This window comes from Haemaphysalis longicornis, unplaced genomic scaffold (genome assembly GCF_048455015.1).
Source record: "Haemaphysalis longicornis isolate Haplotype H1 unplaced genomic scaffold, Haemaphysalis longicornis Haplotype H1 scaffold_4, whole genome shotgun sequence".
Taxonomy (NCBI): Eukaryota; Metazoa; Arthropoda; class Arachnida; order Ixodida; family Ixodidae; genus Haemaphysalis; species Haemaphysalis longicornis.
Window position 1 is genome coordinate 35,073,415 of NW_027526361.1, and position 26,791 is coordinate 35,100,205.

The 26,791-nt window shown below is 46.3% G+C and overlaps 1 protein-coding gene across 1 annotated transcript in view; it reads right to left on the minus strand.

Annotated features, from left to right (window-relative positions):
* The window catches only part of LOC144178489 (glycine receptor subunit alpha-2-like), a 98,937-nt gene extending 79,369 nt beyond the window's left edge, over positions 1-19,568 (minus strand). Inside the window, exon 1 of the mRNA XM_077706388.1 lies at positions 19,148-19,568. Within this exon, the coding sequence (XP_077562514.1) occupies positions 19,148-19,269 (122 nt within the window). The 5' untranslated portion in view covers positions 19,270-19,568. The remainder of the gene's footprint in view (positions 1-19,147) is intronic.
* Positions 19,569-26,791: the final 7,223 nt, after the last annotated feature.

Here is a 26,791-nt window from a genome sequence, read left to right on the forward strand (position 1 = left end):
ACCCCTTCTATTTCAACGTTAACTCTTTTACAAGGGTAATATTGCACAGGGAAGCAAAACTAAGCTTCTGTAGCGCGATTGCAAGCACAAATTACATCCCAGAAACTCGCTGCAAAAGGTGACGCCGGCGTGTTAGCTGCTCCTTTTTTTCTCTTTAGTCTAAATTCTGAAGAAGCCGTCTGGCCTTCATTTTCCGGGCAGCACAGCTTATACTTTTTCTTATCCCTAGTAGACTCATTTCGGCCGCCATGTACATCCTCCCTTTCTTTGTGCCTTCACTGAGTGCCGAAATTGGCCCCGCCTGCAGTAGCTGTCTCTTCAGATATTAAACCGGAGTGTGCAGGCCTATCTGGATTCCTCTGCTGGGCTGTCTAGCTTGATTTTCAGTTCGGTCCACTATCAGCGTTCTTAACTAGAAACTACTCTCCTGCATGTTCAGCCATCACTTTTGTTTTTGATATAAACAATATTATTACCGTAGTTGGAGAAGAATTACCGCAGAATTGAGATCTAAAGTGATATGACCAGCCTGAAATTGCTGAAGTTATTGTGCGATTTCATTTACAGCAAATAGCTTATCACATGACTGCTCATTGTAACAGAAGTGTAAATGGGATAAACCGGTCGTAAGCAGGTCTCATATCCCATCAATACTTACAACATAAATACTCTTTATTATATTCACACTATGTATTTATTATATTTACATGTGCAACGGTTTTGACCCATTATCTTTTTTTGCGGGCATTATGTACTCTCATAACATTTTTGTCAGGCTCTTTTGCTTGTCTTTTCCTTTAAGGTTAGCAACACTAGTATTCTGCAAAAGGCGCAAAAATTCAAGTCTAAAGCTCGCCCACATTACAGACGAAACATTACATTTAAGAAAAAAAGTATTATTTATGATGAAAGATTCATGATTAGGAGCAATCTATGATACGTTGCACATTCGTTATAGGTGCGTAACGCATATGTGCCCTTACCTACCACGGCGAAACAAGAACTAAATCTCGCAACGCCAGCAATCCACGCGGCGTCATCCCCTCATAAATAGCACGGCCTCCGTGATCAGCTCCGTCGCCGCCCCGCCAATGGTCGCGGGGATCGTGCGGCACCTACGTACAAACCACCGCGCTCTTCGGAGACTGCCCGCTAACTCGGCCCTGACGTCACCCTCACACTGCGCAGGCGCAAGGCCTCGCGAGCTGTTGGACGGCTCGGCTAATGGGGGAGGAAGGTTGGGGTGGTGGCTCAAACCGGAGCGTGAACCCACCAAAAGTACACACACACGGCGCCTACTGAGATCACGTGAGTAATGTTTGGCTCGTTAATGAAGTTAGGTGCTGTCGCCTTAGAGGGGTGTAAAGACCCGATTACGAGACGCACGGGTATAGATGATGCAGAAAAGTCTATTTACACGTATTTACAAGGACATTACACTGAAGAATATTGAAACGACGTTACAAGAAAACAATAAACGGGTTGCAATAAAATACACCACCCTGTACGAAGGGTATCGCAGCACGATCCCTGATAAAGGCCCACAGGCCGAAAAGGTGCCGAAACGCCGCACGGTTGGGCGAGGTACAAAGAGTGGAGCTCTGGCGCCCAGAACCCACCACGGAAGCGAGTCTTGTTTGCGTCCGCTCACAGCCGCAGCTCTGGACAAACTCAACAAAAGGTTGCGAGTGCAGTCGCAAGCCAAGACGCCACCCACAGGACTACGCATAATACTTAGGGCTTTAAACTCCACCCACCTTTGTTCCTGACGTTCAAGAGGAAATGAAAGCCTTCCCCAAACTCCGCTTATAGAGGTGCTTGCGAGGCCTTCACAAAAGCTTGCTACAGGCTGGCGCCGGCGTCGGCCACACTTTCTTGTCTGCCGATGAAGAGGGACAAAGCAAAGACGCGCGACTGCACGTGCACAAGAACGAAGGGACGGGGTACATCACCCCGTCGGGGCCATCGGCGCTGCCATCTTTACAGCCCCCCCCCCCCCCCCTCTCAAAAGCCTGAGTCAGGACTGCTTGGGCTACTACACTCAATACAACAAAGTGATTACAGCACTGATACACCAACAACAAAAAAAGAGAACAAGTGAGGCATAACGCCGAATATCCAAAGCATGCCACCACATTTCCGCGCGCAAAGCAAACCCCGCGGTGAAATGTTAAATTAATCGAAAGAAAAATACGCCTGTGCTAAGTGACACGCTAAGGGAACTCAATGTAGGCCAGCAAAGTACCCGCAAGCCGAATGCAACCCCAAAGGTAAAAGTAATGCTCCCTCGCGAGAACAAGACGGAGAAAAAAAGAAAGCATCTGCGAAATGAACAACGCAATTGCAAAATAAAACACAAGGTGAAACGTTACTCTCCCACTCAAGCGCTGGATCGAAAGAAAAAGAATGAAGGAAGCTCACACTAACGCGTTAGACTTGAAGGTAGCGAAGCTGTACGCACAACCATCACGACGGTTCAAGTACACGGTTGCAGCCGATTTGCTTCTTCTTCGCTGCCTCAAGAACCTTTAACCCATCTTTGTTGCTATAACGGCGAAGAAAAAGCAAATCGAAGAAGCAGAACGAGAGGAACGCGCGCACCTAAACTAGACGCCCGCCGGTGCAACGTGTACCCTATCACGTATTCGGTGTCAGCAGATGGCGTAATTTCTCTCCCCAGACTCACTTGCCGAGTCACAGCCAAGGTTAGCCGTTTGATTTGTGGGTACTAACACACGGTCGTAGCCGAGTGGGTAAGACGACCTCCGTTGATCTACCAGACGCAGGTTCCAATCCTGCCGGTGCCAGTGATCTCTTTTCTTTGTACTGATATACTGAGTTTTGTGCAACGCCGGAATCAGCGAATTGCTAAACAGCTTCGCAGTTACAAAGAGCAGCGCAATGAACCGTGCACGAACGTTCGACTTAATCGAGAGTGCACACCTTGGTTGTTGCACTAATCGGGATGTTTGGCGTTCGCCGAGGCGTCAGGCGATCCGCCTCTGGACCCCGTGCGGGAACCCCACAATGCCAGAACCACACGTATGACATCGAGCGGAGGCTTTAAGACACTTCCCTTCTCCTGTACGCTTTTCCCTTTGACATGTCCAGCGCATGCCAAGTTGCTTTCCGTCATCCTTTCGTCGACCTTCGTTCTTAATTCTGGAGGAGCGGGTGTTACGGTTACTTGGCAGCAGCAGAAGAAACTGCCATCTTTCGACGACATTTGTGATGAAGCAAGCAGACAAACGGCCGTTTTTTTTTTTTACTTTACGATCCTCGTATGCGCACGTATAAAAATTGCAAAAAGGTGAACGCTTGGACGCACACTGTGGCTAATCATTTCCTTGGGTTCAGTTATTGCCTACTCTCTGCTGCACAGGTCTGGTCGGAGCCTAAGAGACACCGTATTAAGCATAATGAGTCGACCAGCTCAAGCAGTGGTTGAGGGCAAGGAATTCTGTTTCCCCGTATGCAATGCTTCTCTCTGCTAGCGTACTACACGACTCTATCGCTCACTATGCAGCAGAGCCGAGCGCTGCATCAGCAGTACGAGCGCGAGCATCCGCACTGACGGGCGTTCGTACAAGTTAGCGCGGGTCCTAACTTTTTTACGTTGCCGTAATGGCAGCCATTACCGCGTAGAGAGCGGAGCGGGTCAGGGATCGAACGCGTGTTAAGGACATATTAGTATAAATCAAGAAGAAGAAATGGGCGTGGGCAGGGCATGTAACGCGAAGCCAAGATAACCATTGGTCATTAAGGCCAACAGAGTGGATCCCAAGAGAAGGCAAGCGTGGCAGGGAGCGGCAGAAAGTTAGGTGGGCAGATGGTTTCAAGAAGTTTGCGGGGATAAATTGGTCGCAGTTAGCACAGGACCGGGGTAATTTGAGATCTATGGGAGAGGCCTTTGCCCTTCAGTGGGCGTAGACAGGCTGATGATGATGACGATGATGATGACGACGGCGATGGAGATGATGATGTATTATGATGATGATGGCGATGATGATGATGATGATGATGATGATGATGATGATGATGATGATGATGATGATGATGATGATGATGATGATGATGATGATGATGATGATGATGATGAGTTATGATGGTTATGATTATGTTTATTATGGCGGTGGCGGTGATGTTGTTGATGACGACGACGACGACGACGATGATTATTATTATTATTATTATTATTATTACTCACCGGCAGTCGTCAAGAAAGCCCCGCCGCCGCCGTCCCAACCGGTTGACCTTGGAGGGGAAGCGGCCGGTCTTCGCGCACTCCTCATCGACGCGCTGGACGGCATTTCTTTCCTCAGCGACCAAGTGGCCCGGCTGCGGGAGGACAACGACCTCCTACGCCGGGAAAACGCGCAGGCTTTCGACTGTCTCCGTCAGGGGAGGGAGGGTGACCGCGCCCATTATGCGCAGGTGGTTGCCTCCTTGCGAGCGGAGGTGTCCTCCTTGCGTGCCCAACTACTTCACCACCCCGCCGTGTTGCCGGAAGGAGTGCGTCACAGATCAGGGCAGCCTTCTTTTGCCCAAGCTGTAAACAAGGAAGTGTTGCCTTCGGCTACGTCTGCTCCGCTGCAGTCGATGTCTTCGGCTTCTCCTGCACTGCCTCCTACTCCGTCCCAACTTTCCCCGGTGCATTCTGCGCCTGTGCTTGACTGTCTCCCTCCTACTGTTGAGAAGAAGCGTCGAAGCCGGGCATGTGTAGGTGCATCGGACACATGTGGACTGGTAGTCGTTCCGCAGCCGAAGCGCCCCAAAGCAATGTTCGTTTCAAAGCTTTCCCCATCCACCACCTCTGCTAGCCTTAAAACCCATCTGTTAACCTTAGGTGTCTCGCCCTTGAACTGCCGACGACTGAAAACTAAATTTGAAACGTACGCATCCTTTTATATTTCCGTCAGTGAAGAGTTTTTCGAGCGCTTGATTGACCCCGCTGTTTGGCCGAAAGACTGCCTCTTTAAGGAGTTTCGAGGCATGTTTCGCGAAGGCATGCTTCACAGCTCTGAGCGCAACACATCAGAAAAAGAATAATGACTAGTTTAGATGTTTTTTATCAGAACGTGCGAGGTCTTCGAACTAAGGCGACTGAATTTTTTGGTAATGTTCTGGCTTCTTGCTTTCCGTTAATAGCTATATCTGAAACTTGGTTGTGCCCTGATATTCTATCCAATGACTATTTTCCTCAAAATTACCATGTATATCGTAATGATCGTGCCTTAACTGGATGCAAACAAAAGGGGGGCGGGGTACTTCTCGCAGTTAACAAATCTCTCCCGTGTGTGCTACGTAGCGATATTGAAAACGCAGGTGAGTCTTTATGGGTCGAAATTCATATCTCTAAAACTGAAAAACTTCTAGTTGGTGTTTTTTACGTTCCTCCTGATGTAGTTCCTGACGCGTTCAATAAGTTAGTCTCCTCCATTGAACAGGTGCTCACTACTCATTGCGACCTCAAGGTCCTCCTCCTTGGAGATTTTAACGCTCCTGGCGTTCAGTGGAGCCACCTCACCTGTTCCCACTACAACCACCACTTTCAACAGAAGGGTAATAGGTTACTAGATTTTTCGTCTTTCACTTCCATGGCACAGCGTAATCACATAAAAAACTGCAGTGGAAACATTCTGGACCTGTGCTTTTCAAACTTCGATGGCGTTAATGTGTCGCGCTCTGATTGTGCTTTAGTAATACCCGACAAATATCATCCTCCTCTTTCTATTTCCTGTTGCCTTCCTACAATGCTCCACCGTTCTGTAATTTCAAGCAATGCGCAACCTCGCTACGCTTTCGCCCGGGGAGATTACGTTGGGCTGTATGGCTACTTTTCTGCTGCCCCTTGGTCAACAGTCATTGACCACTCTGATGTCAATGAACAAGTTGACCGTTTTACTGAGATTGTGCTTTTGGGTATGCAGAAATACATCCCGCAATATTTACCAAAGAAGTTCAAGTTCCCACACTGGTTTTCTTCTGAATTGCGGGATGCCCTGAAACTCAAAGAACGCGCGCACAGAAAGATGAAGCGCTCTGGTGCGAATCAGTTCGTTCAGGAGTTCCGGCGCCTACGTGCCCTATGCAAAATATTGCACAAACGTGACCATGCTTTGTACCTGGCGTCAGTTGAAGCTAAAGCAACTCATCAGCCGGGAACCTTCTGGAAGTACATTCATTCTAGATCTAGTACAACGAAAGAATCTATTCGTCTACTGGATTCCAACGGCGATGAGGTTGCAGATGCGGCTGACTGCTTTGCTCGTCAGTTTTCTTCTTTGTTTGGGCTTAGCGGTGGTAGTGATGACGGCAGCGTCTCTTGTCACCAGGACGGTTACTCCGCTTGTTTCCAATTGGATGAGAACATCGTGCGGGCCAGCATCAAGCGGCTAAAGCCCTCGTTTTCTTCTGGGCCAGATGGTATTCCTGCTGCAATTCTAAAAACGTATGCAAATATATTTGTTCCTGTGTTCACCTCAATATTTAATAACTGTCTCCGGTCTGGCACGTACCCTCGATCATGGAAAATCTGTCGTGTATTCCCTGTTTTCAAGTCAGGCCCAAAAACCGACCCCATGAACTATAGGCCAGTGTCGCTTCTTTGTTCTGCCTCTAAAATATTCGAGTTATCTCTTCATAAGGTCTTGTCTTTCTCACTTAAACACGTCCTCATTCCTAATCAACATGGCTCCATGCGTGGTCGCTCAACTTCCACAAACCTCGCATGCTTCATGGAGCAGGCTGTCCCAGCAGTCATTGGTAGAAGCCAGCTTGATGCGGTCTACTGTGACATGAGCAAGGCCTTTGATGTAGTCAACCACTCGTTATTGCTTGCCAAGCTCATTCTGTTAGATGTTCACGCTTCCTTAGTGGGTCTTATACGTTGCTATCTCCAGGAGCGATATTGCTATGTAAGTGTTAATGATCAAACATCATTTAGGTACAAAGCAACCAGTGGTGTACCCCAGGGCTCCGTTCTGGGCCCCCTTCTTTTTTCCATTTTCATTAACGATGTTGCTTCTGCCATTAAAAATTCTTCTTTTTTGTTGTATGCTGATGATGTGAAAATCTTCAGAGAAGTGCGTAATGTTCAGGACTGTAATTCTCTTCAGGCTGATATCGTGTCATTCCATCGTTGGTGCACCAAAAACGACTTAATTTTGAACCCCTCAAAAACGAAAGTTGTTTCCTATAGTAGGAAAACTCAACAGCTGCAATACTCCTATAAAATAGCAAGCACTGCACTGCCGAGGGTGACCGAAATTCGGGACTTGGGAGTACTATTTGATTCTTCACTGACTTTCTCTTCCCACGTTACACAAATTACCGGACGCTCTCTTCGATGTCTGGGTGCTGTCTGCAGGTATTCTAGAGAGTTTAAAAGTCCTCTTCCTTTCTTAAAGTTGTATTCGGCTCTGTGCTTACCTCTTCTCGAATACGGTTCTGTTGTTTGGAATGGAACTTGCAAGTCCAATAGTGACCGCATCGAAAGGGTTCAAAATAAGTTCCTTTCTATCTTTAGGCACCGTTTCCGTCATGTACAAGAAGACGCAAACGGCAGCACGTCTTGTCTCAAAAGTATTCCTTCCCTTTGGTGTCGACGAATGAGAGCTGACATTATCTTTCTTTATAAACTTCTTCATGGTGATATTTTGTGTGATGACTTGGTTGCACTTATCAATGTCAACTTGCCGAACAAACTTTTCCGAAGATTTCGAACTTTCAGAACAGATGCTTTAAGTAAACGATGCTCGTCCATCTGCAGAATACAATGTGCATATAATGAATATTCCGATCGTCTTGATATATTCCAGAGCTCTTTGTCTTTATTCTCTAATGAATTGAAAACTGTTGTAGCTTAAGTCCTTTATGTCATTCCAAATTTATGTACCCTATGTATTATGTGCAAACTGTTCTTGCTTGCTTTTCACTTTTTCTTGTTTTGTGTTGCTTGAATATTTGTACGTTTTTAGTGTCAGTGTTGGTAATGCTGAAGCTTTTCCCCCCTTTTTTTTTGGAACTTCCTAATATGTTGTTAGAAAACCTTGGCTATATACGTATACTCTATGTCATGTTGATTCAATATTTGCTTGTATAGTTCCTATTTTTCACATCTGCTGAACGTTTTGCTGGCCGAGTGGCATGGCTTGCAACACTAAGCCTGCCTTTTCTTTTTTGACTGTCTGTTCTTTTTTTTTTCCTTTTTTGCTTTCTAAGATTTCTGTAACTATTTTTACTTTATTGTTTATGCCATACATACAGTTTGTGTATGTTGTCTTGTCTTAATTGTAGTGTTTTTTTTTTTTTTGTATGGTGTACCAGTACCAAGACCCTAGGGTTGTTCCTGGGCACCGAAAATAAAGGTTGATTGATTGATTGATTGATTGATTATTATTATTATTATTATTATTATTATTATTATTATTATTATTATTATTATTATTATTATTATTATTATTATTATTATTATTATTATTATTATTATTATTATTATTATTATTATTATTATTATGTCGTTTAGACAGGCGTTGTAAGCATTACACCTCGCCTCCTCAAATACGTCGCAGATGAGCTAAAGCTTGAAAAGTGCCCACGAGCGAAGCTCCGCGACAAAGCATTTTCTAATGCTGTAACCACACGCTCAGAAAATGTAAAGCGCCGTATTTTTTGCAAGTAATGACGAAAGAACAACACGGGCAAAACCTGCTTCGCACTTAGATTTGTTAGGTTAAGAGCACACACCGACATTGTGCGCAGACTGGGGAAACCGAGAGGTGTACGCTCACGGAGCTATAGTCATGAGTGAACAGATTATTTAAAATATGTGAACCAGCTCATGCCTCGATGTTGCACAAAACAAACCTCCGCAGCACAAGAAAGGCGAGTCTGCGTTAATCCAAATATATCTTAGCGGAGAATCCAGATGCAGAATTTATATCGGCGATAAAATCAGAGGCGGCGTGCTCACGCATACTTCGTCGAAGCGGGATATTTCTAAAAGCCTAAGCCTCAACTATATCTCTTGTCAGAAAAAGAAATCTCCTAATATTTTGCACATAAATGATTCCTTTTGTAATACGCAACTCGATTTCAAATGTATCGCTATTCTAACAGCCCCGTCAAAAGCAAGCGCATGCACTATTGCGACAACGTACGCTTAAGTGTGCCGTATTTCCTTTTTTTTTTTTTTTTTGCATTCCGAGGGTTCTCATGTGATCGCACGTTCAGACGTCGTGAAGCCCTGGCCTACGTTGTTACGACCACACACATCAGAAGGATTACACACACCACATTTCGCCTTCCCCCCCCCCCCCCCCCCCCCAAACTAAAATTTGCCCCTGTGGTTTATCTGGCGGCTCTTTTTTCTAGTTTTTCCAGGGCAAGTTGCTTTGCAAATCTTTGAAAGCTTTTCGGGAGCAAACACCACCACTTTCCCGTCGCTGCACTCTTTTAACAGCTTAAGCCTATGTCACAATTGTACGTACGGAATCGCTGCAACTTTTCCTTCCGCCTTAATTCTCCCTCGTTTTAGCGTCGGGCATTTCAGTTCTGACAGAACGTTTTACGTCCGCACGGAGCTTATTCGCCACGGAGGTAACAAGCTGCGACGGATATCTTGCCTTGTTAAACGACCTTCCTTCACCTCAAGGCAAGGTTTTTTTTTTTTTTTTTTTTGCCGCATTTGTGAAAGCGGTACTGCATTAGTGCGTTTTTTAAGCCCATCTGAGGAGCGCCAAGTTTTACTAGCTTGAAGGGACCCTGCAACACTTTCGATAAACGCTTTCACTCTTCCCTTCGCGTCTGGAAGCACTGCGAAAGCTACAGTTATCGCCAGCACAGAGCGGCACTGCGTGATTTGCTCGTCGCACTAGATACGCCTTCCGCTTCTGCTTTGTTTTAGTGGCTTTCTTTTTAAAGTTGCTATCGAAAAGCGTTCATTACTGCAACTGAAGTAAAACCGGCCAATAGCCGCTACATGACCTCAGTGACGTAATTCGGGCCATCGAAGAACGTCAAGACCGGAAAGAGAGCAAAATCTTATGAGCGAGTTTCCAATTTATCTGTAGGGCATAGAGCAGTAATTTTTGGCTGAGGTACTTTGCGACCCCCTAATCTAAGTACTGGGTGCGTCGGGTGACTACGTTCTGCAAGCATTTAAGATTTCAAAAAAAGTTGAAAGTGTTGCAGGGTCCCTTTAGATTGGGCTTGAAGGACGCGGAAGCAGCAGTTTCTTTGCTTGAGGCTTGTATTCCCAGCAGACATTCAAGAGTATGGAGGAACAGGGTGAGGAAAGAAGGGATGAAGCTACAAACTCACAAAGCGGCAAAGGAGGCTAGTCGGTATGTCACTCTAGACAGAATATGAAGTGCTACCGAACACGAAGCAAGACGGGGGTTGCAAAACGATACGTTTAATACCAGTACAATATATGGTCCAGTAGTCTTAGGGTATCGCATTCGGAAATACCGAGCGTGGTGACAAGCCGCATTACAGATGTTTTAATCACTCTTAGCGTCATAGACACAACTGTGCCGATGACATCGTTATTGTCAAAACGAATAAGAAAATCGTCCACGTAGCGGTCGACATAAAGGACTTTTGATCGCTTCGACAGCAAAGCGACTTATCGGTTATTGGCTGCCGCCGAAAAAAAAAGTAGCTGCAAGAGAATATGCTCGAACATGCGTTCAAGAAAGCATCGACACCTTTGTGGGAGTGTCCTTTCAGAATAATGTTTGTGTGACACCAGAAAGTTACTGGGAGCTGTTATTGTTTTACCGTTATCGTCCCAGTCGGCCTGGGACTTTGACATTTTCATTCAAACGCAAGGTGTGTGTACCGGGTCATGTGTCGCCGATGTATCGGGTCACGCGTCGCCAACGTAATTTTTGAAGCCTAGACCACAAAAGTTGCTGCGCTGTTGGAGGGACCGAAAGACCTTCTTATCTTCCTCTACGTTGGCCATTTTTTTATTCTTTTGAATACGGATGACTATCGCCTCAACGCAGCAGTTCCCGCCTCGTTGTAAGTGTTCAAAACATTTATTCTGCTGCTTGTCGTCACACACGAGGTTCCTGAATGCGATAGTTTATGATTTTTGGACCTATACCTCCACTTTCCCCCGCAACGTATCTGCTGGGAATACAAGCCTCGGGCAAAGAAGCCGGTGCTTCGCAATCTTCAGGCAACTCTGAACTGGTAAAGCGTGTCGTCGCTAATGTGCGGCTGAAAAAGCGCACTAATGAAGGCGAGAACAGTCTTGATACGCGGGAAGGTTGTTTAAACAAGGTACTTATACAGGGTACTTATATTTATACGTATATATGTCACCGCTTGTTACCTCCGTGGAAAAATCGGCCTTGGGGGGGACGTGAAACATCCTCTCACAGCTGAACCACCCGTGCGCGAGCACGATTAAGACGACAGGAAAAGTCGGGGCAAATTCTGTACACCTACACGGCTTGCCACCTGGGCGCAAGCAGATCGGAAAGCGTAGCGACGTGAAAGTAGTGGTCTCTGCTCCCGGATAGCGTTCGAAGCTTAGAAAAGCAACTTGCATTTGCCAAAAGCCCAAAAAAAGCTGCAAAAGAAACTACCGGAATGAGATCGTTTCATGTGCCGAAAATGGGGTTCCTGCATTCCTTCTCTTGTGTAATCGCAAATACGTAGGCCAGACCTGGCTATATCTAGACTCCTGATTGCGAGCGCACCTTTCGAATGTAAAAAGTGGAAACATGGGTCACCTAAGCGCACATCGTCGAAAAAGCTCATGCGCCTGCTTCTGACGAGAGTGTTATGATAGCAAAGCCTTTCAATCAGCTTACTAGAGGCTCAGGCTTCCGAAATGGCCCACCCTGATGACGGGCGAGAAATCGAAGTTCTTTCGGGACAGGGATTATTTACACAAGGCAATCCTTTTGGTGTCTCTAGTGGGTAAAATATAGCTGCAAATACGGAAGTTAACGTCAATAAGATTAAAAGAAAGCATAGACGAAAAAAGAAGAGATCTCTTTCTGAGAAAATAATCTAATTCATAAAATGGCAAAAAGATGAGCAGTATAAGAAATACAACGACCAAGAAAGCAAACGATCACGCCACCATCAAGTGTGTTGCGCGGATCCTTCCCTTATTCTTGGTCAATCTCACACGTGGTTGTGCGCCATGTCGGAGATGGCGTAGGGCGCAGGTTGTTCTGAGACTGGTGCTTGGTATGAAGCATGCTGGGCATGCACGGCTTTTGATATTGATTTGAACATGTGGCTCTGAAAGAAAGTTGGTTGAAAAGCGCCAGTCCCGTGATTACGCCATAAACTGTTTGTTTATCGCTAACCCTGTATTTGGTTTATGTGCGCCATGTACTAGTTCTGGGGAGCTTTTACCAGCGGTGCTGTTTAATTTTTTTTCTATCCCTGGAGACTTTTAACAGAAAATTCCGCTTGGCGAGGTGGAGAGGAGGAAAATGCTAGGCCAAGAAGTTTGAGGGAAAGTGGCGAGGAGGCAAGGAGCCAACGAGTAGGTATTAGGAGTGCAGACCTCAAGAAAAGGCGAACTTGAGACTCACAAAACGAGTACTAGTATCACTATAAGGAGTTTGGTCCTGGCTTCTTATATTGATATTGATGGTGCACAAATTTTAACCCTATTCCTGTCGCGTATATTACACTGCATCTTGTACAGTGTTTTGTTTAAAGCTTCTTCGACTGAGATATTGCACTGGCCAGTATCATTACAAAGTTTCGTTTCTTTGTTAAAACACCTGATAATATTTTTGTGCCTGACTGTATTGCTTCCTTGCATTGTAATGCGCAAGCAATGCGAGGGTCATTTCCCAGAAAAACAGGGCCATCTCCACTAACGTGAAACCTGGGGAGGGGCGAAGCATACAGTGGATAAGTGTATTCTTGGCGCCTCGTGTCTTTGCCCACGGAGATGAAACCATTCATGGGGGGGGGGGGGGATAGAGGTATACAGATTTTCTGTAAAGGTATCATGTCTTCGAAGCACGAAGCGTTCTAGCGGGGCGTTGGAAAACGAGTTCCCCCGTGTTTTAGTACCGTGACTGCATGCAACGACGACGACGACAGGAGACGCCGACAGCCCGAGCCCCTAAGGGTTTTCGCCCCTAAACACAACGCTTCCTTTTCTCGGAATCGAACCTCGGTCTCTTGCGTTATGAAACCGGGGTCTATCCGATTGCGCTGCCATAGCTTTCGGGGCGCACATCATTTCCTTTGGGTTGGTAGCGCGGGCTTTGGCTTCAGACTTTGGCTGTTTGAATTTTGGACTTTTGGAGTGTGGATTGTGGACACTGCTTTAAATCAGCTTGCATGAAGAAAACTTCGCTTTCTAACCATCGTTCTCCTAAAGGAAAGGGGCAGACGTAAGAAAATCCAAGTTAAAACTCGTGAACAACGCCAGTTATGTTGTTTCCTCAGTCTTCGCATCTCAATTGCGAAGGCGGCCGAACTCTTTTTTTTAGGCATTCCAAGCCCCTTGGAGCGATAAACTCTTGGTAACGTAAAACAGTGGCATTTGTCCATGTGTGCATAGTTCACTGAAACGATCTGCTGCCGGGCTTCCTCTTTTTATCGCTTATGGTCGTCCGAAATTTGCTGTAACGTATGTGTACCTTCATAAGTACGCGTGGCCACACTTCTATGTACTGTCCTTGTAACGTTATTTGATCAATTTTTCAAGGCCTTCAACTCATTAAAGAGGAAAAATAGAGTTGTGAACGAGTAATCGTGGTTACCGTTTCAAAACTCGCAATGCCCAATGTTCTTTCCACATCACTACGCAGACGGATCCTCTGTTTCTTAAAATTCGTGCTAAATGTATACTAATGCGCAAGCAATCTCAAGCTACTTCGCCACGAAATCCGCCCGTCTGTCTGTCTGTCTGTCTGTCTGTCTGTCTGTCTGTCTGTCTGTCTGTCTGTCTGTCTGTCCACGCATCCGTCCGTCCGTAATGTTTGACAGTATGCGCTCCGTGGTATACATTGGCCATCCGGGCCACATGAATGGCCGTGGTCGTACACGTCGCTTCACTCCACTGCACGCCTGCTAACATGACAGCGATGCAGTTATTGGTAGGTCGTGGGGCAAAGCGAACGTGTGTGCGGTTGCGTGATGCCAAGTATGAGAACACAGCTCACGGATTGGAAGCGGCGCCGTGGGTACGCGAGTCACTTTCGGTACCGATTGTATGTTCAGAGACGAATTCCTGGAAAGAAAGATTACGCGCTATCTAGCAGTTCCCACTTCGAAGTTCCTGTACTTTTTAAAAAGAAACTGAAGGCAACCAGCAAGTTGGTTACAAACGAAAGTCTGACCTTCCCATAGCCATTTTAGCGCTGATTCGGCGCAGAAAGATGCCTTAATTGCTGAGAAATCGTTAACAAAACGCTGATCAAACGTGACAGAAACGGCGAATGCAGCAGCTGTTTGCGTTACGAAAACCGGAAGCAGGCGAGGCAGCGGTGATGTATAGCGGTATAAAAGCAACTTAGTACAACGCTACCACGTACCGAACGGTTCGGTCAGTTTCGGTCAAATCAGTCATGCTTTCCCGAACTCCCACGTCCTTTGTAGTTCCGGACCACTAAGCACCATGTTACTTCATCGGACCTGTGATCGGTATCGACGCTTAGTTGAAGAAAAACACCCTGTCATTTTTAGGGCAGCGAATGTTGGCGTCGAACCAACCACCCATGCGCAGCTCGCACGCTTCCTCGAAAAGCGGTGCCGCCGCCCCAAGTATGGGTGAGTAGCGGCATCCAGCGGCAGCCAGGAAAGACATTTCGCACGCCAGAAGTTTTAACCACTTCCGGTGCAAGTTGAGCGATATATCCAGCGGCGGCGGCACCTGCCTTCATGTTTTCGCCATTTTCTACCTTATATTTAAAAAAAAAGCTACGCATAAAAGTGGTACATTCATGTTCTCGGTGAGCTAGTCTATCGATCTAGAGCAACGTGTATTTTGACCTAAGTGTCCCGTTAATGAAGGCTTAGATACTAATCGACCAAATTTAGGGGAAATCCCGAAGGTGGAGTAAGTTTCTGCGAAGGAAAGTGTGAAAAATTTTGGGGAGAAAACTTTCCTTCGCAGGCTTGGATACTACCACACCAGTGTACCGCATATAGAGAGAACGAAAAAACAAAGCCGAACTAGCAAACATACTCGCTGCTAAATTGGCCATCGCCGTCAACTCCCCTGTTTTCACGGCGGCAGCCGCGAGAAGCGGCGCAACGCGAAGAGGATAGATCGAAGCCATTCGAAAGCATTAGCGCGGATCGCGAATCAGTGTCCAAAACGGCGCTTCTACAACGCGAGACGGAAGTGAGGCGCCTGAGGCATTCCACTGGACATTCATGCTTTTGCGTTACAACCCTTTAGGTGCATCGGTGTCCTCGGACTCTTCTATATTACTGTGGTTTTTCGCTACACGGAAATCACCAGGATGCGACACACGACGTTGACCGCAATATCCGCGCATAGTGTAATAATATCATTCCCCTCCCATGTATGATGCAACTTTTATCAGCAACTACAGAACACTAGTCAAAATGAGAATGGGCTATCACGTGGGTTATAAAACTCCCGACTGAAAGCCATCGCTTGTTTATTACGGTAGTATAATATAAAGATCAAATCAAATCAAACTTTATTTCCCTTGAGCATACAAGGAGGGGGCGGTCACAAAAAGCTGCACTACATGGCATTTTGACGAGGCAACTGTCCCTACATTTGACAGCAACTGGCGACACGAGTTTGTCGTGCCAAAAAAAAAAAGAAACACTTACAAGATCGGTGTACAGGCTATTGGAAAATACAATAGGAATTGGAACTGTTAAAAAAAGTGTAGGAAAAGAAAAAAAATGAAACAAACAGACACACACGTACGGGATATTACCACAATCGTAAAGTTTGATTCGTAAATCGCCATAAACGTGTTAACAAGAAACTTGACGAGTATATATAAGCAACACAACATAATACTGGGGAAAAAACACAAGTCGTGGTTGCTGTGGGTTGTACGCTGTTTCCTATCACCTCCCCGCAGTAGAAGGCTTCAATTTTGTAGCCAAATGAAGTTATCTCGTAAAAGGGCGCCGCTATCCAACACACGCACGGCTACACGCGTTCACTTGGTAGGAAGCTAACATATTTTTTGGCGAGAAACCAGAAGGACAATTGAGTTACTGCAAATGTGAAACCTCAACGTCGACAGTCCTCATTAATCGCACCCGGCGCTCTATACACGTACTCCGCCGAGATAAATGGGCAGCGCTGCTGTTCTTGGAGCTTTCTTAACGACCTCGGATAAATTACGATGCCTGCAGCAAGAATTCGCGCGCGCTAAGGTCGTTAAAGAACTTGTCCCAGTAAACCACATTCTTAAGAAAATGCTCCTCATTCAGCCTATATATACTAGCGCCTAATGAACTTCCTTGCTTTTGAAAAGTAAAGCGCACTATGGGCATCGTGCGCATACAGGTGATAATCTATTAAGTTGAAAAAAACCTGCCGAGTTCGTATTGTTCGCATCCCAGCCTCAATTATGAGTCTGATGCTGCCTAAAGTTATAGAAAATATTAGTAACGTAAAGATAACGGTTTATCTTTGTGAAGTTGTTATTGAGATCAGCATGGAATGCACTAAAGAAGTCGTTGTTTCCTAAAGATAAAGTTCGCTTTGTTAAGCCAACGCCGCCTGTATTAACATTGCCTGACGCGTCGCGCGCTTTTCAATAGGAAGGGTAGGGACGCTTAGTTCAGGCACTGATCCGCTATGTGGCGCGTGCCGGCGCACATCTCGCCTTACGTCACTGCTCGCTAGTCGCGAACGCTGCACCCACTTCTACGACGTGTGTCTGTCAGCTTGCCTGTTGGGCTTCGAGGGTCGTTTCGCTTACATCTTAGCCGCGACGGGGCGCTAGTTCTGTGGCGCACTGGGGATCTCGTTCAACGTGTCGCTCGCTTCATACTTGCTGCATTTTTCCAAAGATAAAGACGGAGGCGGACTGAAATAGTGTTAGAACATACTCATTTTCGGGTAGACATACAGCTAACAGAAAAACGATATTTTCGGATGGGGCAGCCATTATTTTACTGATATTTTTCTTTCTGGAGTATTTAGAGAAGAAAAAATTGCGTGCACGTTTTTTGTTCACGCGCTCACTTCTACGATTACTTTCCAATAATATCACGTGCCTGTAAACTTCAGAAAATTATAGGAAACAAAAGGATAAGCAGCTGGGATCCCGCCACGCTGTCCGGACGCTTCTACAGTACAGTCCTCAATTTTAGAAGTGCGTACCGATGCGGAGTGCGAACAGCGGGGTCAAAACAATACCTAAACGCGGAGGGGATAGAGCTGGGATGTCCCATTCAGAAAATTTCAGGGCCTGTGATCCGAGTAGATAAGCGCGCAAGGCCGGCATCAGCCTGCGGCAGCGCAAGGGATTTTGCTTCGTGACAAAGGAAGTTTTATCATTGACAGACCAAGACAGACAGGCATGGTGAAAAACAAGAAGGCGTATGAGCGCCGCCTCGGGAACGCTAACTAAACTTTCCACTATTTTGCATAGTTTCCGAGAAGCGGCGCTGGCTGGCGGACACGAAAGCACGCTGGAAGGCTACGGAGCGGGGAAGGGTAGGAGAGAGCTACAGGAGAGTGGCTGTTTGGCCATTTTTCGCTCACGCGTTTGCAATGTTTATACAGGCGGCGTTGGTTAAGCTATTGGTGTTCATCCAGTTATGGTTTCTGTTAAGTCGGAAGTCTCAAATCTATGTTTCAAGCATACGCGTTGTGAGGTTCAGAAAAGAGGCAGTCCAAAAAAAAGTCGCGATCAGGGGAGCGTGCTAAGATGGCATGCCAGGAAAGGGAAATGGCAGTGCGGGAGGAGAGTCGGAGGAGGGCTCTCAGAAAAGGCAACGTAGCGCCCGCCGGGAAATCATGGTAGCTAGCGAGGGAAACCAGCTTCAGAGGGTGCTGTCTAGGGGGCTAGGAAAGCGAAGACGGGAGTGGCGGTAAAGTTCAACAGAAAGTCCAACAACAGACCAACACGTGGCTCCTGGAGATGGCAAGCGAGCGGAACCACCTTCGGAGGGTTCTCCAACGGAGCTGGTCGAGTGGTGACGGGGACGGCCGCAAAGTTCAGCAGATCCAGAGAAAGTGCAGCCAGGCTTTCGCCTTTACGTCCTTGGAAAGTTTTAAGCATCCCTGAAATTTTTTGTTCCGTGTTTCCTTAACCGTTAAAAGCACTGGCCGTATTTCTCCTGCATGTCTTTTTTTTACCCAAGTGTATATTTGTTCTTCACTAGACGGCAGGTACATATCAGTCCAAAAGTGCGCGGAACTTGCTTATACATATAAAATGACAGCCACTAAAACACATGCAATTCCAGACTTTTCTGTTTTCATTTTTTTTTTGTTACTGTCAACACGTAATTACAAACTATAAATTTCAACTATACTTTTGTTGAGTGACATTTTAGTTATACCATGCTGTCAGGAAACAAGAACACTGACGAGTGCAACGATGAACTGAATATGCCAATGTAAACACCACTTGTCAACAATGAGCGCCGTGTGAACTTTGACGAGGGTTATACAGAACAAAGCTTACCTCTTTCTACTCACAACGCTTCGAGAACAGTTCAGGAGCGGCAAGTAACCGCATTCCTCAGTTCTTGCAAGTTTTTCTCGAATGTTTTACTTCACATTGGTCCTTACACCAACAAATCAAGACTGGGCTGCTTACTTGCAAGAGATTTGCAAACTTAACAGTTTTCACGGCATTTACCTCTGTCTTTTTTATTGTTAAATAACATATCGCATTTTTTTTTCAACTTTAGTGTCAACAAATGGCCCTTATGTCGTCTGAATTCCAGACTAAGCCGTTTCCAGTGAGGCATCTTTTATGACAAGCTGCAATGAACCAAGACATTGTGCATAGTGCCACATTGTACATAGTGGCACCCATACTAAAGCTTAATCCTAGGCTTCTAATTTGTGACTATTGTTTCTTTATCTTTTTTTCTTGGGTTGGTACCATGGTTCGAAAACTATCGCCACGAAAGATGCAAACACTACACGAGAAAGCCGTTGCTAAAGCATGCGTTGTCGCAAACTCACCTCTGCGCCAGTGACGCGGGCACAGCCACCAGAAGAAGCACCAAGACGGGCACCAGGTCTTTCGTCTGAGTCCTACACCCTACCGCGTCGCCCACCAAACGCGGCGGTCCGAACAAGCGCATGGAACGAATGATACGGCGACCCGTTCAAGCCACGTGATCACGGCACCGCATGTAAAGCGAAGGAGCGCTGTCCCAGGGAATCTTATTGCTGTGAAGAACAAGCCGGCGCCGGCAGCGACGATGATGCAGGCTGGACGACGGACGCGCACGCGGCGAGAAGCCGGTGTTGCTGCGCGGAAGCTCGCGCCGCGTGTTCGGGTCGCGACAAGAACGGACCGGCGGCTGGTCCAGCTCCGGAGTTTGAACGCGCACGCACGCCGCCGCGTTCTCCTCCCTCCTCTTCCAATCCCATCCCGCTGCTCCCCCTCTTCCCTCGCTCTCTTGACGCCATCCCCCTCTCTCGGAGCGCATGCGCTCTACTGGAACAGCCGAGTCTCACGTCCCGAGCCCAAAGCGAAGCAAAAAGGCGGAGCACCGGTGGCGAGCGAGCGAAATCAAGAGCCGACGACGCAGCCCCTGCTTTTTCCACCGCTTCTTTCGGATGCCAGCACCGCCGGTCGTTTTCTCCAGCGCGTATTTTGTTCACCTCTGCCTTTCCCCTTGTACTACTATCCCTCCCTCTCCCGGGTCTCCCCCTCACTCTTCCTAATTCTTTTTTTGTATAACTCACGTTTCCATATCCGGTGTGCTATCTCGAATAAAAGCTCGAGCTCGGACCCTTTCTCTCCTTGCGCTCTCTGCGGTACGTAGTTTCGCCGCCGGCGGGAAACAAAGGATGATTACGATCTTCGTGGCGTGGCGCGCGCGTCGGCCTACTACTCCTGGCGCACTCACTCATGAAAACTCCTCCCTTCTCATTCCACCGTCGTGTGATTTGCCCCGCTTTCTCTCTGTATCGCTAACTCTTACTACCACGTCGCCGACGTGTCTGCGAGCGAAGTTTTATTTCGGAGCGCGGTTGTTCGCAACCGCGTCTCTCCGTCCGTCCTTTTGCAAGCGTAGCCGTGCGCGCACTGGTGTGTCTGTACGTCGGTTAACTTCGGGCACGTATTAACCCTGACGTCAGCGCTGCTCTGCTGGGGCGCGCTAAGCGATGCAACGGCCAGGAAACACCTAGGTAGTAAGGCCTGTGTGGCTCGTCGCTAGCAGCGGTGGTAGAATTAAATTAGTAGAATTAGGTAGTTAGAACGTAGTAAAATTAGGTAGTTAGAACGTCGAAATGACACCGGTCAAACTAAAATTTTATTTAAAAATAATTACTCTAGGTAGTCAAAACGCAAAGGAGGAGAGAAAAGTGAGCAGAAAAATATCAGAGCCTGTTTTTTTTTTTTTAGTTGCTGTTTTGAACATACAAGTTTCCGGAAGTGCGTATAGACTCGCGGCTCGAGCAGCAGCGGTAGAGACAGCAGAGCTCTTAAAACAACCGGGCAGCTACCAGCCTGTTACCTTTACATTAAGACGATTGCAACAGACTCGGCTTCCGCCGTTAGACTCCTTCAACACTTCGTGAAGGTAGAATTTTATGATTCTTTAGGAGCGAGAGGAGAGGTTGCCTTCGGGGAAAAAATAATGAGACAGTCGTAAGGGCTGCTCAAGAGATGCGAAGTATATTTCGATCGTGCCAGGATGATACCTGTGGGGGAGTATTCGTCTCGTTCGACGAAGTAATTCCTGAGTGGGGAACTTTTATGCACCACCCTAACTTATTACAAGGAGTACTCGTACCACTCGAATCCGAACCCACCGACAAGTAGAAGATCAAAAATAGTCAAACAAGCTCGGGCTGAGTTGTATTTATTTATTTATTTATTTATTTATTTATTTATTTATTTATTTATTTATTTATTTATTACATACTGCGGACCATTGAAGGTCCATGCAGGGTGGGTATTTACATTGTAATCAAAGCAAGAAATACAGTGCGAACATGAATACAGTAAAACAAAACAAAAAACAATTTTTTTTTTTTAGTTAAAGGAAACAAAGCCACCAAACTGTGTGCCAATGCCCCAACTGTCGAGAGAATGGGACTCCAGCAGCGTAGCTCTCCCAAAGGGCGTGTGGTAGCCTCTTTCCTTTCTATATTTTTTTCCTTCCCTTTCCTTTTTTTTTTTTTAGGCGTAGTCGAGCTCAGCACGCTGGACCGGAAGTCGGCAGTGCTCCCGTACGACCAACGCGTGCCAGCCTCCCTCTCTCTTAATTTTTTTCTCTTTTTTTTTTTCAGTTCCCCTCTTTTTTCGACAGCTTATTTTTTAAAACCTAAACGTGACGGTTTTAGTTTCGTGTTCGTAAAATCATACCAATGTGCTTTTTTATTCAAAAGAAGTCTGCTTATTTCGTTATATTGTGTTTTGCTTTGACTAGGGCCAAGGTTTTCTTGGCGCTAACAGTGTTGACATCATTGGGCGGTGCCACCCGTGCTTGTAGAAAAAAATTGTTTGCCTATGTGTACCTTGCGTTTCTGTAAAACAAGCATTTTCTGCAGCGCGTCAGTCCGCTGAAAAAAGCGTCGCCGGAAAGCCGACGTCATAAATTTGAAACCCAGATATCGGCGCTAGAAAACCTTCTGGTGTTCCCGGTCTGGTGTTTGCCGTCTACCAGATTCAAGAGATGTAACGGTACCAGATTCAAGAGATGTACTTGTTCGGACGTTTGAGTTGATAGCACAGATTCTTTCGTTCTTGTTTTTTTTTTTTTTTTTTTTTTACTTTTTCGGTTAACATGCACTACGTCGAAGCGAACTATCTGTCAAGTATAAGGGAGGCGGAACAAATTCTGCTCAGACCACGGAATGCTACTATTCATCGCAGCAAACAGTAGAAAAATAATAAAACAATGAACAGTCTATTGCGGCGCATTGTAGTTACTCCTGCGAGGTGTTAAGTTTGGCATGCACAGCCACCGTGGTAAATCGTGTGCAGTTGGTAGCCGTTACAGTATGTGGAGTTCGAGGAGGAACTCTTTTTTCAGGAGAGAAGAGATCTGGACCTTTTTAGAGTGAATGGTGAGTGTAGTAAAGTAGGCTCGTCTCATGATACAAAGGACAGTGCAAAGGCTCCGAACGAGCGAAGTAGAAAATAAACCACTTCGGCTACGGAGGTGGCTGCTCTAAAAGTGATCAAGATGCTCTTGTTACACAAGCGGAACATAAAACATCAAGTTATTGTGCGGAAACACAAATTTGCGCCCCAAAACCAGTCACAATGTCCTTGTTGCTCACGACATAAAGTGGCGGGAAACGTATGTACACTAGCGTTTGGGTAACATCGTCGACGTCGACAAGTGCCGTTGACATATCGGCAAATTGACAGCAATTCGATTCCGTGTCGGCCACGCCTTCGACAACTGCTGAGCATGTAGTCATTCGTGGTGACCTTAATCACGCCAAGCAAGCCGCACGCCGAAAGTGGGCGATTTCCTGTAATTATAAAGCCCCCTCCAAATCGTGTGATCACCTCTGCGCCATGGACCTACTCACCAGTCGGTGTCGGAGGTCCGAGAAAATTACCCGCCTGCTGTCACGACGTTGTCTTTCAGCGACTGCTTAATATTCTGTAGTATTGCCAGTAATCAGCGGGCTGATGACGCTGCTTACTTAGTAATGTTATCAAAAACTTCTGTTTCTCAAACCCTTCCGTCCTCCGTACGCACGACATCCCTCAACCTAAGGAATGCAGCGGACTTCCCTTATTCCCACCTGCATCCTCTATTGTAGCCTGGACTCGCGTCCAGTCTCAATCGATTTTAGGCAAATGTACGTACCTTCGTAGATGGGAGCGGCTACGAACGCTTGTTGCCCATCGGGTGCGCTCCACCCTGTGGTGCCTAAGGCCGGGTTCAGACTGTTGCCGCAACTGCCGTAATAACTTTAAAGAATGGCGTCATTTCACGTCTCAGCCAACCGAACTGCGTGACACGCCGTTTTTTTACGTCCATAGATCCCGATATGGCTTTTGCGTCGGTAGTCTGAACATAGCCAAAGAGACTTTTCAGCGCCCACCGTATAGCCTCTCACTCACCCTTTGGGGCCACGCGTTTTCTACTTATATTTGACAATATGAGCGGCCATTCACGTTAGAGATCGTTTTGAGATATTGATGCCAATTATCTCTTTAGAAGAAGGCCACCGCAACTCTGTTTTCTAGACACTAACGGCTGACGCGAACGCTAGTAGCGGCTTTCAAGAAGCATATTGCTGTACGCGTGCTTTCACTACTGGTTATTCCTTTGCACGAGACCTCTCTTACCCCCTACCTCTCACAACAGCAACTCTCCCAGGCGCCGGCCACAAAGCCCACACAGGCTCATCACCCAGTTGACCTCCTGCCTTTCCGTTCACTTTCTCCTCTGGTATGTGTAACTTTGACATGTTCATTTGTTTATTCGGTCCGGTAATTCCACAGAAATTGATTTTTAAGGCTACATACTATGACGCCCACTGAATGCACTTGTGCCTGTAGCAAATATGGTAATGCCGACAATTTGAGGGTAAAAAACACCCATTCGGAGCAAGCTTCTGCAAAGCAAGAGTTGAAATTGGTCGAGGAACGCTTGTCCCTCACTTCTAGTTGCCGATTAGTTTACTCCCGTGCTACTTGCGGATAGCTTCCTGGTTATATTATTGGTAGAGTGACTAACCTAGACCGGCGGTGGTTCTGGGCTTGAAAACCAGACCAGAAGGAAATGTTCTTTAAGCACGATGTTTTCTGATAAAGCTGTATAGATTTCATTTGTAGCAGTACAGCTGAAATTTACGTCGTCCAAGCCTTCCTTTGCATACATGGTGTGTTTGATCGAGCTTCAGTATACGCAAGTGCACTAGCCAAGTACTAAATGCGTAAAGTGGCTTTTCAGAAGTCAGGGTAAACAGAATGCTACCGCCACTTTAGCATTTCAGTCGTCATGAACATTGTCCTCCTTCAATGTTTTTATAAAACCTCGCATCTGAAAAGTTGATACGAGCAAAAGCTAATGCAAATTAATACTTGATCAAGTTCTCAGTCTGACCAGATGGCATTCCATCTAACCATAGCGTACATTAAACGTTCGACGAGTATGGGGGTCACTGTTTGTCGAATTCCCCCTGTGTCAGCGGTATAAATTTGTAGAGTGCAAGGAAGGGTCGCTCTCGGGCAACGTTTACACTGCCAAAACATTCGCTACGGCGACTGAAGAATGTGAGCGACGCAACTTCCGCGAAAGCCCATAGAAACACGATGACTTCGCCGAGCTTGTTTAGTAGCGCGCTTTGCGTAATGGTCCACTTCCCTGCAGTGAATGGAAAAGAACATTTAACAAGACAGCCCAACATTTTGCATAAGGCGCGCTCCTTCCCCCCGCCTCCGAAAAACATGATGCTAACAGGAGCACATTAAATTCTTGAAGCATCACTGAGATCAACAGGAAAGTGTCAAGCAAACCAGTGTCACTGAGAAGCGTCGGTGGAGTCCCGCGGGGGGAGAACCACGAAACTAAAGTACTAGTACTAGAAGGATAGGGAAACTGTGCGGGCCTGAAAGAAAATTCATACAACGTCAAACTCCGTATTTCTCCCACATAAGAGCCCTTATCATGAAGTATGTCCCACTAAAGGTATTAAAACATGTACAAATGTTCCCTGAGCTCTCTTCTCTCATTTTACGTTTTGAGTAGAGAAATAATGTTACACAAAACACTTTTCGTCGTGAAGTAAAGTGGCGTAGTGGTCTAGAATGACCTCCCGGTACTAAATCAATATTGTGATGGCGTAGTAACACTCAATAGCAATTTAGATGGCATAATACCTCTTTCCCCATTTCCGGAATGATCGGTCTGTACTCCATCAATATTGTGACAGCGTTATAATACGCTATCACCTATTGACAGCCTGATGTGTGCACTCCCCGCCCCTTTTCTTTTCCTCTAGAAAATAAGTTAAATGGGGAGGGGAGGGTGAAGACATCTGTAGCTACATATCTTCATGAAACCGTAAGGAATACGGGTAATATTGATATGGATTTCTACTTTCCTAGGCTCCACGTATATCTGTTATTTCTGTGTGATTGTCAGCTTGACGTCCTTCAACCATTAAATAAGCTCTCCGCGACGCTGCGAAGTTACAACCTACGTTAAGTTCGGTACAGTTATATAGGTCTGCACCCTAACTAACCTGCTGCATTTCATTGCCGTCAGTGCACGTGCTATTACACTGCTTCTTCTGTCCTGTAAATGCAGCGAATGTTTCGCATAAAAATATCGAGCCTGTTAAGGAGTCGGATAAAAATCGCCCAGCATGACAGCTGGGAGTATTTCCGAAATGGGAAACTATAGTGTAATTTTCCTGCGATACTTTCTGGGCTTATTTATCATCGCCATTTCTGAAGCCACGGAAGTCTGCACGGTGAAAAAGCAAATGAGCGAACGAATTATTTTTCTTTCACATACGCTGCGTGCGTATACAGTCCAGCAAAAAAAAAACGAATGCAACTAATTGCTTTGAGAATTTCCAGAATTGTCGAAAGAATAATTATAAACTGTTTAGGCGCTTTTCACCTAGAGAATCCCGAAAACACGGCGACATAACTAAGCGAGAAGGACTGCCCACACTTTCCCGTGTGATTCCGCACAATATTCATGGTTTGCGCAGCGAAACCTTCTGTCGTTTTGTTGTTTTTCATCGCCACGCTGAATGAAAAGCGAACCACGGTAGACATCGCAATGTCCGCAAACCGAAACCTTCCGGTATATTCGCGCTGACATCCACATTGTGAATAGAGGAGGTGACATCATGCAGCTTAACTCCTCGCGTTTGTCCAATCTTTGTGCCTTTAATTGTTGTTGCGTAAAGACAAAATTCAAGCGTCCAGAAATAGCAACAATGTTTTGTAGCCTGAGCTGCACTGGCCGAGGTTGAGCAGTTTCGCGTGGCTCCTGGAGAGCCGTGCTGCGCATGCGCGAGGAGCGGTGACGTCTCATGGTGCACAGCTGGCCCGCCGGAGCCGCCGCCGCCGCAAATGGATTGGATTGTATTGGGTTGGGTTGGATTAAATTGGATTGTATTGGATTGTATTGGATTGTATTGGATTGGCTTGGATTAAATTGCGTTGTATGGAATTAGATTGGATTGGATTGGATTGGATTGGATTGGACTGGATTGGATTGAATTGGATTTTTAGATTTCAGTTTAAGAGTTGGCGGCAGAAAAACCATGGCAGCGGAAGCTGAAGGGAGAATCAGGAAGAGAAGGGATTTAGATTAACGAGCATTCCCCACCTTCTTTTCACCGGCGGTTCTAGCAATACAACAATTTTGGTGTATTCCATAAACACCAGCTCTGAAAGCAATCTTCTCGGGCCACGTTTTGGCCAGACAGCCGCAGTGAAATGGGCATCAAGCGTAAGTTCCGGTGATAGTTGTTCTTCCATCAACGGGCTTTTTTTTTTCGCTTACTGCATGAGGCGAAGTAAGAATGTCTGAAAAAATCACGAACTCCGGGCTTATATTTCTATTTCCATGAGATTACTCTTGCTGAAAAAGATTACTGGTGTCATTTTTTCAGCTCTTTCGAAATTGCGGGATCCTTTTTCTATATAAGTGAGCGTTC